The sequence below is a fragment of the Stylophora pistillata genome, chromosome 3, assembly GCF_964205215.1.
Source record: "Stylophora pistillata chromosome 3, jaStyPist1.2, whole genome shotgun sequence".
In the NCBI taxonomy this organism is placed as follows: Eukaryota; Metazoa; Cnidaria; class Anthozoa; order Scleractinia; family Pocilloporidae; genus Stylophora; species Stylophora pistillata.
Genome location: NC_142521.1, coordinates 4,630,871 through 4,646,162, shown reverse-complemented (window position 1 = coordinate 4,646,162; position 15,292 = coordinate 4,630,871). Strand labels below are relative to the sequence as shown.

The following is a 15,292-nucleotide window of genomic DNA, read 5'->3' as shown; positions in this document are numbered from 1 at the left end:
TCCAAGCCTTGTATTCGAAAAGTAGAAGGCCGTAGAGGTCATGGAGAATTTCATTGCCATTCTCGAAAACTTAGGTTCACAAAACGAAGCTGCTGCCGTGAAAGCACTTCAACAGTTTTGTTCTAGAAATGAAAAGACTTTTAGCTTCTTCCATGTGGACTTAAGTCTTAGAAAGAAATTAATTGATGCGATCCTCAACGAGTTGTCTATGAAAGATCTTGGAGTTGCTTTCAAAATACACGGTCTTCGTGCCTTGAGGATTTTAAGCCGCGACAAAGACGGTCTGGGATCGCTTACTTCTGATAAGTCTTCATCAGTCCTACTTTCACTTGCAGAACTTATGTCAGAAGTATCCAAGGCCGCGCAAAGTCTTCCTAAAAAAGAACCAGAACAGCGAACAAGATATGAAGACCAGGAGGAGACTAGAGAGGGCTCTTGCGAGAGAGTTATCGCGCACAGCGATGTAGTTGTTGAAGCGCTCAAATGTTTATGTAATGTAGTCTATCACAGTCAAACAGCTCGTCAACTATGTTTGAAATACAGATGCATCGAAGCAATCATTGCTAGAGTAAAGATATGGTTTGAGATCAGCCGCTTGGCTTTCGATGTGAAATACTTTGATCTCAGATTACTTTTCCTTTTTACTGCTCTTGAAAACGCTGCCCGAGTGGACGTTATTGCCAACAGTGGTTTTTGTGTCCTAACTCATGCTTTGGACAGCTGTATTCCAGGGAGGGATCAGAGAAAAATCTGTCATGAGACCAAAGTCAGAGAAGGCTGTGGACAGTTTACGGGAGCAAGGCTCCAGGCACTTACTGTTGTTGAAAGGTAAATATCAATGATTTTTTGCGAAGGCTACACTTTATTTAATTTACCTTAGAGTGCACAAATAAGTAGATTGTTGTAATTTAGAATGAATTCCAGGTCGAATTATTTTCAACTAATTTGGGAAAGTAAAATTCAAATCCAAAAAACTAGTTTGGATCATTTTAATCTGAAGTCATTTCAAACTACAACGCAAATTTACAACAATATTTAATTTTTATGTCATTTTACAGTGAATATGTATGTTGTAGAGAATTGGTAGGCTATACTGCCAGGGCCTGTTGATATGTTATCACAATGTAGTTGCACTTCAATCAAATTAAAACTTATCTTATCAGTAGAGTGTCTGTGAACCAATTCTTTCAATGATTTGCTGAACTTTACTTAAGGAGAGAGAACTTCAAACACTGCTTATTTAGTTCTGGTAACTATGTTTCCTCTGCTAACTCCTGTTAGACTTAACTTTATACAATACAATTTGGAATGAAATTTGAGGCAATTCCTTGTTAATGGACTGTGGACCTTGTTTCTTTGCGTTCCTGTGTCCCTTACATTGTCTTTTCTCTTGTAACAAAGTTTGCTTCTTTTTTTTTTTTTTTCCAGGACAGTGACCAGATATTAAGTGTATAATTTTCCTTTCCAATCATTTCTTTAATTGACAATTGCATTTTGTGTTATGTAAAGTTATAATCATTATGATAATTACTTGTAATTCTTTTAAAGGTCCAAGATTGAGGAAAGTCCAGTGACTTACACCATGTCACAAGATGAGATTCGCATGTCTGCAGAAATCCTGAAAACAATGTTTAACATCACGATAAATCTGCCTGATGCTGATAGCACTGACACACTTGAACACTGTGAAAGGATCGTGTTTATTGTGCGAACCATGTTTGTGCACATCAAGCCACTGTCTGATCAGCCAGAGAACCTTCCAAATCATGCAATTAATATCTTGTCCAACATGCCAACTAATTGTCTCCAACACTTAATGTGGACAATGCCATCCAGTGTTTGTAAAACACTTGCGCAAGATTTTGAGAGAAGATGCTCATTGAAGAGGTTTAGGATATACTTTGAGGTTTGAGTATAGTTAGTGAAGGGGACTAGTAAGAAAATCTGGCAGACATTAAAAATGATATATTAAGTAGTGGTTCAACATTAGGTTGGTAACCTCCAGAATGTGCATAATCTTTGGCGTTTGTATCCACACATTGTGAATGAATAGATTAATGGGACGTTCTACTGATCAGTTGGTTTGACATCAGTGGAATGGTACTGAACATTGTGCCCAACTGGATCCAAAAATATCAATGTTACAGTAAACTACAAGTATGAAATCTGTTGGACTTTCTAACCAGTTGCCTCCACAAAATATGTTCTAAGAAGTAAAAAAAAAAGCTAGTATTACTGCAGTAATAATACTAACTTTGAAAACATATCAATTGATGTTTGACTTCCATTGGTGGTTATATGATGGGTTATACCAAGCTCCACGGGATAAGGCCATCTTATTTGATTATAATATACTAAGCCTAACTCATCTGTGTTCTTGTTTACAAGGAAGTACACAATTCAATCTGTTGATCGGTGAAAGCTTGGATTTTAAATTTTACTTTTGCAGCAGTTTAAGGCCTCATTTGAACATTTTGTATACTCAATCTGAATTGTTAGCTCTTTTGTTAGATTATTAACAAATAGTTTTGAAAAAAAAAAACATTCTCCAAGAACTGCAGTTTTTAGTGTCCCATGCTTGCATGTAAAGCATCGAATAAGGATACCTGAACCATACTGGCAAAAACATTTTACATATTTAAATTTGACATTAACAATTTACTTTACTTTCAAAGAAAATTTTACAATAGCTGCTGCTAAGTTATGATCAATTTGAGTGTTAAATGAAATTGCTTCATGATTGTCCAGGAAGCATTTAGTAGCCTTACTGCTACTTGACAAATATACATGTTTACCAGTCAATAACTGTATTTGCCTTTTAGAAATACAATATGCTGACAGTTCAGACAATGTTGACAATACTGGATGATCGTCTTAAAGGTGCCAGTCAGACACTGCAAGAAGATATTGTCCCATTTCTGAGTGCTTTTTGTCAAATGGCGCGTGGAAACAGAGTGATCAGGAAGTATCTTCGACAGGAGGTGTTACCACCCTTGGGAAAGGTGGGCACCACTCGTCCAGAAGAAGGAAACTTGATAAGGAATGGCTTGGTCAGGCTAATGACATCACCACTTGAAGATATCAAGGTGTGTTTGTACAGAGTAGGGCTGTTTGTATAGGTAGTTAAGGTAAAGCCTACTCATGAGCCATGTGGCCCATCAGGCTGGTGCTTAACTCCGGTTTCTGTAGCAGGAAGCGACTAGGAGTAATTCTACCCCCCTTGGATGAAATGCTAGTCCATTACGGGGTTACCCCCAGCATTGAATTCGCCAGTACCCATTCATACACCTGGGTGAAGAGAGAGACTGTGAGAGTGAAGTGTCTTGCCTAAGAACACAACACAATGTCCCTAGCCGGGGCTTGAACCCAGACCACTCGATCCGCAGTTGAGGGCATCAACCATGAGGCCACCACGCCTCTATGTTTGTTTAGACTGTTTCAATGTTTCCCACAAAGTTCATGAGATGGAAGGACAAATATGCACATCTTGAGTCAAATGGAGAGCATTTTTATTTTTAATGCTAACCATGAGTGTAATCATTCCAAGATTCAGTGCAGTGCCAAACTCTTGACTTTTAAACTAGTATTTTCTTAGATGTTACATGTTTTTTTTTTAATCACACAAGTTATATATTAAGTTTTTGCCAAAACTATAATTGACCTAAGAATTTTTAAAATTGCTGTTCATAATATTTTCTGAAATTAGCTAAATAGTAAATGATAAGAAATTTACTTAACCCTAACCCTAAAAGATACCCTAACCCTGACTTTTTCACCTGATTTTCCATTAAATAGACCTATTTGATTGCTTAATGCCAAAAAGTGGATTTTTCCGAAAAAAATTGGTTCTTTGAGGGCACAAGTGTTAACTTTTCTGAAACGAGAATGCAACCCTGCAAGGAACTTTGTCAAGGATAAGTAAGTGTTAAATCTGGGAATTCCTTTTTTCGTCAGGAGCTTGTGGCAGATTTCCTATTTGTTCTCTGTAAGGAGAATGTCAATCGTCTTATTAAATACACCGGCTATGGCAATGCTGCAGGGCTGTTGGCTTCACGTGGGCTTATGGGCGGTGTTCAGGCACAGAGCAGTGGAGATTACTCTTCGGACGATGATGATTCTGAGACTGAAGAATATGCCATGGATAAGGCACAGATTGATCCTATGATTGGTGAGTTTCTTTATGAAGGTTTTAATATTTCAAGAGCAGAAAGTAATCACTTGGTCTGGTCATGTCGTCATGTTGTTGTGAGAATATTTAAGGAGAGAGAAAGAGGAACACCAAAAAGGTTTTGGGAAAGGAACATATGGGATGCTTGCAAAAAGCCAGTTTCAGATGCATGTCGATCAGCGCTATATAATGCTTCCAAAGGAAAAAGTGAGAGAGAGAGAAAATACGTTTTCAGGTATTTTGGACAGGGCTGAATAATGAAATGCTACGTCAGAGGGTATGCGGTCATCAATGCGGGCTCAAGTGTTCTAGGTCTAAAATTTGGCGAAATTAATGGAAAATAACAAGGGCTGGCATTTAAAACCGAGGAACTTTGTTTTCGCCAAAGGCATTTGCCTATTTCCAGAAGTTTTAAGGAGAAAATTAACTTTAGAAAATTTTTAGGGGGTGTACCAAGTTATTGGAGGTTGTTCTGTAAAAGAAAATCGGGAAGGAAAACGACGCCTTGAAGCAACAGAATAGGAAATCAACCCTGCAAACTACTCAAAAAATCATTTTTCTGTGGCAAAACCTAGCGCATGTGCATACGTTATTTAACTCTGTTGGTGTTTTGAAGGAAATTCAAAGACGGACATTCTTGTACAGACTAGTACTTAGTAGTATTTTTCACTTTCAGAAGTGCAATGAACTAGCTGTACTACTCAGCTGTTACACTGTGTGTATTATCTCTGCACAGTGTAACAGTTCCATGGTCTGTTTGTGGGAGGAGAGGGGAGGGTGGGAGGGGAGGGATGGGAGGGGAGGGATGGGATACCCAGATTGCCATACAAAGAAAGTTGATTCAAATCAGCAGTGTCTTGAATACTCTAATTAGTTCAATGTCAAAACATCCTGGTTGAGGCACTGATTTTAACCCTTTTTATTCTGATGTCAGTACGCTTGGTTGCCATGGGTCAGGTAAAAGTCAGGGAAAAACAAATTTCTTCAAAGGAAGGGAAAAGTCAGAGAATTTCACGCGAAGTCAGGGAAAATTACATCTAAATACGAAGGCGTTCATCTTATTTTGGCCCTCTTTATGATAAAAGATGGCTGCACTTTCTTTTTTGTGATGTCAATGAGTATTTGACGATGTTAACATTGTTTTGTTGTCAGGTGCTATTCCAAAGGATGATGGGAAACCCAATCCGCTAGATGAAATGACTGAGCAAGAGAAGGAAGAAGAAGCTGAGAAACTGGCTGGTCTGATCCAAGACCTTAATAGGAAGGGTTTGATTAGGACAGCTCAGGTGGGCCCTGATGGCAGACCTCAGGAGTTTCAAGGGGCACAAGCTGTGGGTGAACAGTCCACAGAACAAGAGGATGAACTCGCTGGAGATTCCGAGTCAATCAGTAATGGAAACGTAGACGAAAGAAAGTCGTCATAGAGTGAAGAGGACTATGGCAGTCGCCGACAAAAATTCATAGTAGATTATTTTTTAAAGGATTGAAAGATCTTCTTAATAGTTTTAATTTGCGATACTGAGTGTAAAATATGTTCTGAGTGCAACTAAAAATTATCGTTCCAAATTAATCGCAATTAAGTCAAACCAGGAAATCCGTCGTGTTAAGTTGTCTTTGAATTTCTCCCTTTTATTCTACACATATTTTATTTTGGATACGAATTTTCTGAAGTGACAGTTTCCTTTTAAGCCACCAGTTGAAACTCTGCTGTAAATTATTTGGTCGGCACTATTTTGTTTCGTTAGGAAGTCAGGCTAAATTGACGACATGATGGGGTTAAATAATTTCATCTTTGGCATTATTGCCGGCTCACCAGTCGAATGGAAAATAAGTTATCGTAAGTCTAAATGATAACGTAACGATAACAAGGGAGACCCATCGTTACAACTAAGACAAGCAGAACGCACTTGTATCCTTTATCAAGCATGATAAGCTTGTTACAAACAACCACGCTGCATTTCTCTTATGAATCAGTACAAGCTATAGAAAGACTATTACCTTAAGTGGTTGGTCGTCTGGGAAAGAGAAGTCCTGGAAAGGACTGTTGTTTGTTACGTCAACATAAGTATCCATGCTACTTGCTGGACTCCAGTAAACCTAGCCTGCAGAGCAGGCGTTCTTGTGGAGTTTGGGCGAAAATTAGGACTTCGGGCTTTCTATTTTATTTTCCAGACCGCGCGTAAAACGGAGCGAGGCGAACAATTAGAAGGTGGGGGGAGAGGGAGAGGTTAGGGCTAGGGAAAGGACCCTTCTCTCCTCTCCCCCTCCCCCCGCCTCCTAATTTTTCGCCTCGCTCCATTTTACGCGCGGTCTGGATAATAAAACAGAAAGCCCAAACTCCGCAAGAACGCCTGCTCTGCAGGCTAAATAAACCAGCTTGAAGCAATCACTGTCAATGACAATAGTCCTGCTTTAAAGTATTCTCACCCAGACAATCAGTTCACACGATCCACTGTTAATCCTTACTGGAATCCTTTTACTCGCAAAGGAGACGAACTTTGGAAAAAGGGGTCTGCTTGTTACCTAAAACTTGATACCTCGCAATTTCGCTTAGTTTAAGTTGTTATCTTGAAAGAAATAAAACATCATCTGAGCTATCCAGTTTTGTTTTCGTTCAAAACGCTGGCTCACATTATCCGCTGCTAGCTTTACAAGCTAGGTTATATATGGTGAAATGATATATATTTTTTTGGGAAATTAATATAAGACGAATTTTGTGCTTTTTTCCTTAAAAAATTCTTGTACGTTCGTTGATCCTGCAGATGCTTAGTCCTCACTTTTTATAAGGTGCTCTGTTTGTCTAGCGATACAATCGATATGGAATCCCTTTCTATTTTAGATTGTGACATTTTCGTGCTGCTGAAAACATTTGCAAAGAGCGGAATGTGATGAGCTGTTCTTTTCTTTTTTGGACTTGCAAAACATCCCTCAGTGAGAGAAACAACACGGGATGCAAGCGTAACTTAAATGCTAAAGAACCGAGAGTAAAACGAATTAATTTCCGCTACATTGTATCAGTACAGGTGACTTGGAAATGAAACAGACTACCTGTTTTAAACTTTCCTCTCCATTCGTCTAACCTTTCTTTTTTTTTTTTAAGTGTTTGTTTTTTTCAAGTTGAGAATTGAAATAAGCATAGAAAAATTATTCCTTGACGAGAAGTAGTCACAGCACTGCCGAAGTCCTGAAGTGCTAACACAGCACCCTTCTTTGGTCAGCTAGCTGTGACGCTCGGAAAACCCAATGTGATGACCACATCTCCAAACAAATCTCAAAAAAATGAAATTGAAGGACGTACTAGCACGGTTAACCGGGCATGCTTGGGGATACATATGATTGACATGAATAGCTCGAGTTTCTACTGGCCATCTCCAAGGAGATGTTAAAGAAGCACCTTAACCCACCCCACCCTCAGGAGGGGACCGATCGACTGACAAAAACCTGGACACTAGAGGTGAGGAGGCCACTGAACACCAATCCCATAATTCCCTACTTCGTTATCCTTAGTTCGTTATGATTATTAAGAAGGCGAAAACCCCGAGGATGTCAAGCAACATATCTTTATGAATAGACACTTGGAAATACTTCGATTCTACGCACTTCAACAGTCTGTTGAAGTTATTTCAAGGCGACTGATTTAACTGCGGTACGTGTTTTTTGTGGTTGATCAAATGGGATTGTTATGTCGTGCACAGTGATTAACGAAGCATATTTTACTTCGCTTATGTTTTGTGGCTACTTCGTTATGTACTACAACAGATCTTCGTGATCATATTGAAATTAAGGATCGATCGAAATCCGTAGGACTTATGCGAAGACGCCCGTAATGTTTCGTTTCGATCCCTTTTCCCACTTTTGATCGAGATGGTGCAAGCTGACAGGCATAGACGCTCGTTTTAACACGATATAAGATTCTTTGGATGTTAGAATTTTGTTAAGATTATCTTTTTCTTTTGGGGAAACAATATGCATTTTTCTTGCGAAATTTAGCGTAATTTCTATCTAGGGCGCAACGAAGGTTTGTAAGGAAGTCAATTTTGATTTTCTATAAATATGTGGCGGTGATCCCCCGAAAGATACGCTTCCGGTTTCATTTTCTACTCAGATCATCCTTAGTTAATAGCAGTCAAAGGGGGTTTTAAAGACGTGTTGACAAGCCTTCATTTCTCCATTGAATGATACGCTGTGACGTTTTTATATACATCTGGAGGAAGTGTTACCTAGGAGAGTTTATCTTTTGTGAATAGTCCACTGGATAAAATTAACTGAACTGTTCCTTGCGAAGTGAAAATTGGAAAACTAAATACGAAAAGTCCTGACAAGGAATTTTTCGGTAGCGTTTTACAAGAGTCCTTAAATTCTTCATTTCCTGTCAATTCATTTAATAGGTGGCTAGGTTGGTAAACTTCATGTAAGTGTCAGGGGATTAAGCTTTTGACAAAGTAATTGAAATTAAAGAAAAAAAATTATTACACGAGAACTAACTAAGGCCCGGTTCAAACGTCTAATTTCACATGTGCCGAACTTAATGCAAGAGTTAAATGCATGTGAAGTGGGACGTTTGAATCAATTAAATTCCACTGTTTTAAATTAAATGCGACTTTTACCGTATCTGCGACTGAAACAGTCGAAGATTCGACTCAGGTTCAACTTTTGATTCAAAGGTCGCATCTCACATGTGCTGAACTTAATGCATGAATTACAGGAAATTATCATAATTCATTTATTACCCACAACTCCCCAGGAATTCTATGAATGCCATGTGCGAAAAAGCCAAAACAGCACAAAAAAATGGTGGGAGACAAAGGAATTTGTAGTTCTTGCTTTGAAAAGATAAAATACAGTTGTTTGACATGCGGTAATCATTTTTGTGTGAGGTGTTCGGTTTTTGAAAACGAAGAGGGTACTCCTGGGTGGAAAGTAGGAAACTCTGTGGAATATTGTGGGTCATGTTTCAATGAAATGATGGAACGTGAATCAAGTGAAAGTATCATGATGAAAAGCCAAGATAAAGAAGCAAAAACAAACAGCAAAACAAGAGCATCAGTGAAGCAATTAAGCAAATGCTCAATAGACGTCTTTGTCTAGCAAATAAGTAGTGCACCTGGGAATATCGCAAGCGAACAGAGTTAAATTCAACTGAATTAAATTCGACGTTTGAATCAAATTCCGTATTTAGCTATTTTAGTGGACTAAAATAGGAGTTAAGTTCGGCACATGTGAAATTTGACGTTTGAACTGGGCCTAAAGTAGTGCGCCTGGGAATATTGACAGTGAACAGAGTTAAATGTGATAGAGTTAAATTTGACGTTTGAATCAAATGCCGTATTAACTATTTTAGTCCACTAAAATAGGAGTTAGGCTCGGCACGTGAAATTCGACAGTTGAACTGGGCCTAATTTGTGCTAACTAATTTCCTTGCTTAAAAAAAAGAACTGATCAATGTGTGTTAGCAATGGATAAATACTTTAAAGCTGATCTAAGAACATGCTACACAAATTTTACACTCGTCTATAAAACTTTACTAGTCTTTCATGTAAATGCTTCTCTATACTGTTTAGGTTGGTAGATATTTTTCCTATGAATATCTCTTATGTGAAAAGTCTGATGGTCCTGGCATAATTGGGATTACCTGTAATTCCCCTCTGGCACCTTTTAAATGCTGAATGTTTACCAAAAAGTTTGTTTTGGTGAGATTCAGTGAACATTTATTTAATTTCTGAGAATAAATATATTTTTGTTGTCATGATTGTTCAATGAAACTAGAAAATGAAAACTAAAATGACAGTAATTTCTAAATTAAATACAGTTTTACGGCAATCTACATGTTCTGCAAATTCCAGTAAACATTTGCTAGATTCCTCAAAATACCACCATTTGGAGTTAATTTTAAACTGAAAATAGCTCAGAATCAAGGAAAAGCTATGACAACAATAGTCTGCAAGGTTTTAGATGATAAAAAAGAATTCAAAGTGGACGCTTCAACCCAGAGCTGTAGGTGACTCTTGATAGCCAAGAAGATTTGAAGACAGCTTGGATTTTATGATTGAAATTATGGTGGTTTTGCCTAAACTGTGTAGCTGGCAGTTTTGTGAGCGTTTTCAAACAAAGAATTCAGCATTGCAGCTGGCAAGTAAATTTGGCAAGGTCATGTGAACTTTGGAAGGAAAATTTTTAGTAACATCAAGCCCCAAAACAAGTGGTTAACATACCAGCTGTTACAATTAGTATGTTAATTTAAGTAAGATACTACATTGTTTGTTTACTCATGTCTGATGTTCCCATTCAGATTTGCAGGTTTTTGTCCCTCTCTTTTCTTAAACCTGAAAACAAATTCCTGTAATTTCTTTGTTAAATCTTTGAAAAAAATCTCTGAAAAGCTGAAATGCAAAACAGTTTACTCTGAGTGTTTTTAGGTTTTTTTTTTTGGTGTGTTTTTATTTTTTTTTTCTTTAGCTTTGTTTTGTTTTGTTGTCGTTTTTGTTTTTTTTTTTTTTAAAGATGCGATATGATTTTTTTTCCAGGCTTAAAAGTGGTGTAAAGTTCAAGGGAATGGATACAGGATATTTGATAAGTCAATACATAGAATATCACTCAAATGGTGGAATTGAGGAAAAGTGGCTTGAGAGGATCTCTAAGGAATTCTTGAGCATTGTTGAACCTGGAGACAGATTTGCATATGGAGTGGATTTTTATAAAGACATAGTGAGAATTGCTCAGTATTTTGATGAGCATGAAGACTTCTTTAAAATGATGAAGGCTGGAATAAACAGTCTGGAGAAATATGGATTGAACTTGTGGAGATTCCCCTGGCGTAAAGAGTACCACTCTGTTAAGGTACCTTCTGTATATTGGTGATTTTCTTTGAATTTTTCCTCTCTGGCACTAAAAGAGGGCTTTGGAGTTTTTTCTTTGGAAATAACCTATGATATGGAAATTATTGGTGACTTTTAGAGTTTTTTCTCTGATTGAATAGTTCCTTATGGTAATGAATGGGCAAGAGACTGCAAAAGATTTGTGAGTTTCTTTTTGTATGCCTTTATGCAACTTGAGTTTGCCCATTTGAGATGCACATTTCAGGTGGTTCTCAAATGTTGAGTTAAAAAATAGTGGATTAAAAGGCAAATTGAGAAGTTCATTTATGAATATTGAAGACTGTGAAAAGTCAGATTCAGCAATTTCTCTTCACAATTTTCTTAATCTGACAAGTTACTCTGCAGTTTAACCCAGTTTTTAAGTCAGTTGTGATTGGTCAGGTTCTGATTGCTAATTCTCTCCTCTTGCTGATACTCTGTTCCTTGTAAAATCACTTACAACAATTTGGTGTTGTATGGAGAGGACAACTTCTACTTGATAAGTTTGAGTACTCTCATTACATACATACATACATACATACATACATACATACATACAGACATAGGTTAATTGACCACTCCTCATAGGGGCTTTTTGAGGCCAACACCCACCCATCCCACCCAGGGGATGACATCCACCACGCAGTAATCTCGTGCATGGGAAATTAGCGTCTCCTACCCCTAACCCTGCAGAAGACGGGAGAAGACTTGAATATCTATCCATTTCTTGATTATAGAAAGGTAGCAAATTCTCCTCACTTATTTTAAGACCATGAGTATTGGTCCGGCCGGGGCTCAAACCCTCGACCTCCCGCGCAACACAATCCGGCGCTATAACCAATTGAGCTAACCGGGAGGCGGTTGAGCTGTTTGCTGGATATTGTATGGATATATTATAGGGAGTAGTTACATGTTAATCACTCCTGGGACTTTAAGGGCCAAGGGGCTGTGTTATAATCACCTAGTGATGCTGATGTCCTGACTAACTTTTCACTTGTGGAATTAACTTCCAGTGGCTACTCTCGGCCACTGCGAGTTGAGGATTTTGGTGGACTTACAAATTTTCATTTCTTCTCCAACAGCTTTACACTGCATTTTTTAAATGCAACATTGAAAAACAACTGAAAGACAAGGACTTCATTTTGACTGTTTTGGAGTTTCTCGGCTACACAGAAATAGATGAACAGAAAGTGTCTTTGACAGATTCTGAAAGAAAAAATCCCATTTGGGCGTCCTTCAACCTTTTTTTACTACAGGTGGAGTTACAACTGATGGAGGAAATTCAGAGTCAAATTTCAAGCAGAAGTATTCCATTGGTGGAAATTGTCAAAGCAAGGTTAAGAAAGCGTACCGTGGAAGAAGCTATTCGTTATCTAGACCAAAGAATTGTCTATAAACGGCGAAAAATTGACGAACGACAGGGAGATGACGTATCGTCTCATGGGTTCATCCCGAGGACGTCCACAGACAACATCAAAGAGAGAGTCAGACGGCCAGATGAATTAGCGTCAGGGAACCAAACTAGCAGCAGCAGCTCTAGCGGATCTTCAATGAACCTCTCTGTTCTGTCAAAAGTAACGGACAGTCGTGCTGTAGATGCTAGTAATCGTGCAAATAAGCGTACAGCCAATAACAGACACATATCTGTTGCTGAACTACCAAATCACAAAGTAACACCAGGAAGTGTTGACTCGGGACGGCTTACAGACAACGATTTGTATGGTGTAAGTCCTGAAGGAAGCAAAACTGAGCATGCGTACGACCAGACATCAGATGGTTCTCCTTGTGATCATGCTAGAAAGAGTGTCACTCTAAAAGAAAAGTCCAGTGATAGCCAGTATGCTGCAAAACCTCCAACAGGCCGTCTACAGTTCCCTGCTAACGCGAAAGGAGGCCAGCAGCATGGCGTTGATTCACTTTACTGCACTTTCCCTCAAGTTGGTTCGTCACACTATCACGGTAACCCTAAAGATGAAATTAGAGATCCTAAAAAGCAACCGGCTTTGCTTAGTAATGGCCATTCGTTCAGCTGTTTAACAGGAGCTGGCCCAAGTGCACATGGCATAGACACCAGGTATGTGAACCTGAGGGATACTAATGGTTGTTACTGTCAGAATAATGCATCCAATGGATTAGATAAATCTTTGCGCACGAAAGAGGGTGGGAAACACTTTGAAGGCAAATTACCGACAATTCAGCAAACGTCCAGCTCTTGTGCTCCACGCGGCTTGACTGAGATGGAGCGCGAGACGCATGTGAGTTCCGCCTATCAGTTGCCAGGTAACGATGAGCCATCTCACGGTAGTAAAACTACAAAAGCTTCTCAGCAGCGGAGAAACACATCCAGCGAACACAAGAGGCAGCAAACAAATGTCGAGCATAATCCTAATGCGGAGGAAGCTGCTAATTCGCGACAAACACACAGATTACGCAGTCATATTGAAAGTCCTGTAACATCTGGTAACACAGCTGTGTACAATATCAACTCTGGTGCAACTGAAGGGAGGAGTCATTTGTTAGAGAAACCCTCATCACCTGTGCAGCCTCAAACGACCAGGAATTCTACTCAAAAAGAGGATAGTTCAGCTCGTCATTTCCCAGCATTAAAAGTTCAAAATCCTCCTCAAGGTTCACTGGAAGTTTTTCAAACTGGAACCGTACCAGTTGCTCGAACTGCATCGTCACACGAGGCTTGTGCAGCGAAACAATCCAGCAAAGTCAAAAACAGCATGTGTGATTTCTGTGCGGTACAAGCGACAAGCATTTGCCGTTTTTGCTTTAAATTAGCCTGTGGAAAGTGCAAGGAAATTTATTTAACTGATCCTTGCAAAGAGACCAAAGGAGAACATCAATTTGCGAACCTTAAGGTCCTTAAAGGAAAGAGTGAACAGGGCTTAGAAATTAGCAGAGGAGACTGGTCCTGTCTTCGTTGCACGTTCTTAAATCCTCCAGAGAAAAAAATCTGTGACATGTGTGCCACGACACGCGGACTTGGAGCTGTGGAGCTGTCAAAGCCGGGAAGCAGAGTTTGTAGGTCATGTACATGCCACAACGATGAGAACGCTAAGAAGTGCCACGCTTGCTCACGTACCTTAGACCCGAATTGTCGTGAAACGGCAATCTGAGGCTTCTCTTTGGTGATGTATTTGCTCAAGGTACTACAATGTTGATACGAAAAGGAACAGGTCTTGTGCCCATCACAACTTTCAAATAAGAGGGCTAAGGAACTGAAGTCTGATTTAAACGAGTGAAAACCCTGATGCCATGTATTGAGTAAAGTATGCCTGTGACAACTTTATTTAGTCAACTTTAGCAACTGAGTCGAACGACATCAATAGTGAAAACATTCAGTCATCTTTTCTAGAGGGTTTGACTAGTTTCACAGAATAAAGATGTGCAAAGAAGAAGAATGTAGTGACTGTATTCAGGCTGACTGATGGTCTTAAAGGACTATAATTTATATTTAGTTCAAATTTCATTCATCGTTGTTCGTCGGGTTATCACGCAACGCTTCCTGCTCCCAACCGAACAACTTCCTTTCCATCACTCTTTCGGTTCACTGAGAAGACCAATTATAACCCAGAAAAGTAGAAATGACGTAATATTCTGATTTCAGCCCCTTCGCTTGACGGGTGACTATGTATGGTACAGAGGGACTCCGTTGTGGACTTTGATATTTTCAACGCACATTTTACTTTAGAAATCAACCACTACAACAGCGAATTCCCGTATTTTTACGATAACTTACTGATAACTATCATTGAAATAACTTTTGGCCTTAAAAAATTACCTCACAGTTTTGGAGTACCTGCACTATTTAAGTCTTTTGTGCCTGCCTTTTCGTATCGTTGTGTTTCAGAACCAGGTCTAGTCATTCTTTGTGGAAATGAGTTGCAATAAGTAGCAAAATAAGCGACTAGCCGCGAGGATTAAGAGGGGTTGTTTTTCTCTCGCCCACACCATTGATGGCTATGGATTCGTAATTCCAGACCAGTGTTGTCTCATCTTGGTGGGTGTAAAGAATGATTAAAGTAGAGATTTTGAAACGCGTTTATTGAACAGAGCAGGAATTACTTGTAAAATTGTGTCAATAACGAAATGCGCCAAAACGAATAGTTCTTACATTTAAGTCTTTATTTCTTGGCCTAATTGGCTGTTTCTTGTCCAAATTGTTTAATGAAACACTTGTAATCGGACTTAAGCAGTTTTCGCCATCAGCCACTAGAGCTCGACTACTTAGCCAATTAAAATGAAGAAGACTTTTCAAGTA

The 15,292-nt window shown here is 39.0% G+C and overlaps 2 protein-coding genes across 2 annotated transcripts; both read left to right on the top strand.

Annotated features, from left to right (window-relative positions):
• The first annotated feature begins 11 nt into the window (after window positions 1-11).
• Window positions 12-6,765, top strand: LOC111340365 (chaperone Ric-8A). The gene is made up of 5 exons (XM_022947209.2): window positions 12-828; window positions 1,549-1,906; window positions 2,823-3,086; window positions 3,955-4,168; window positions 5,321-6,765. Exons 1-5 carry the CDS (start codon window positions 41-43, stop codon window positions 5,590-5,592), a joined length of 1,896 nt encoding a protein of 631 aa, XP_022802944.2. The 5' UTR covers window positions 12-40; the 3' UTR covers window positions 5,593-6,765.
• An 891-nt stretch (window positions 6,766-7,656) lies between these two features.
• Window positions 7,657-15,072, top strand: LOC111339841 (uncharacterized). The gene is made up of 3 exons (XM_022946571.2): window positions 7,657-7,814; window positions 10,693-11,005; window positions 12,105-15,072. Exons 2-3 carry the CDS (start codon window positions 10,721-10,723, stop codon window positions 14,145-14,147), a joined length of 2,328 nt encoding a protein of 775 aa, XP_022802306.2. The 5' UTR covers window positions 7,657-7,814; window positions 10,693-10,720; the 3' UTR covers window positions 14,148-15,072.
• The last annotated feature ends 220 nt before the right edge of the window (window positions 15,073-15,292 follow it).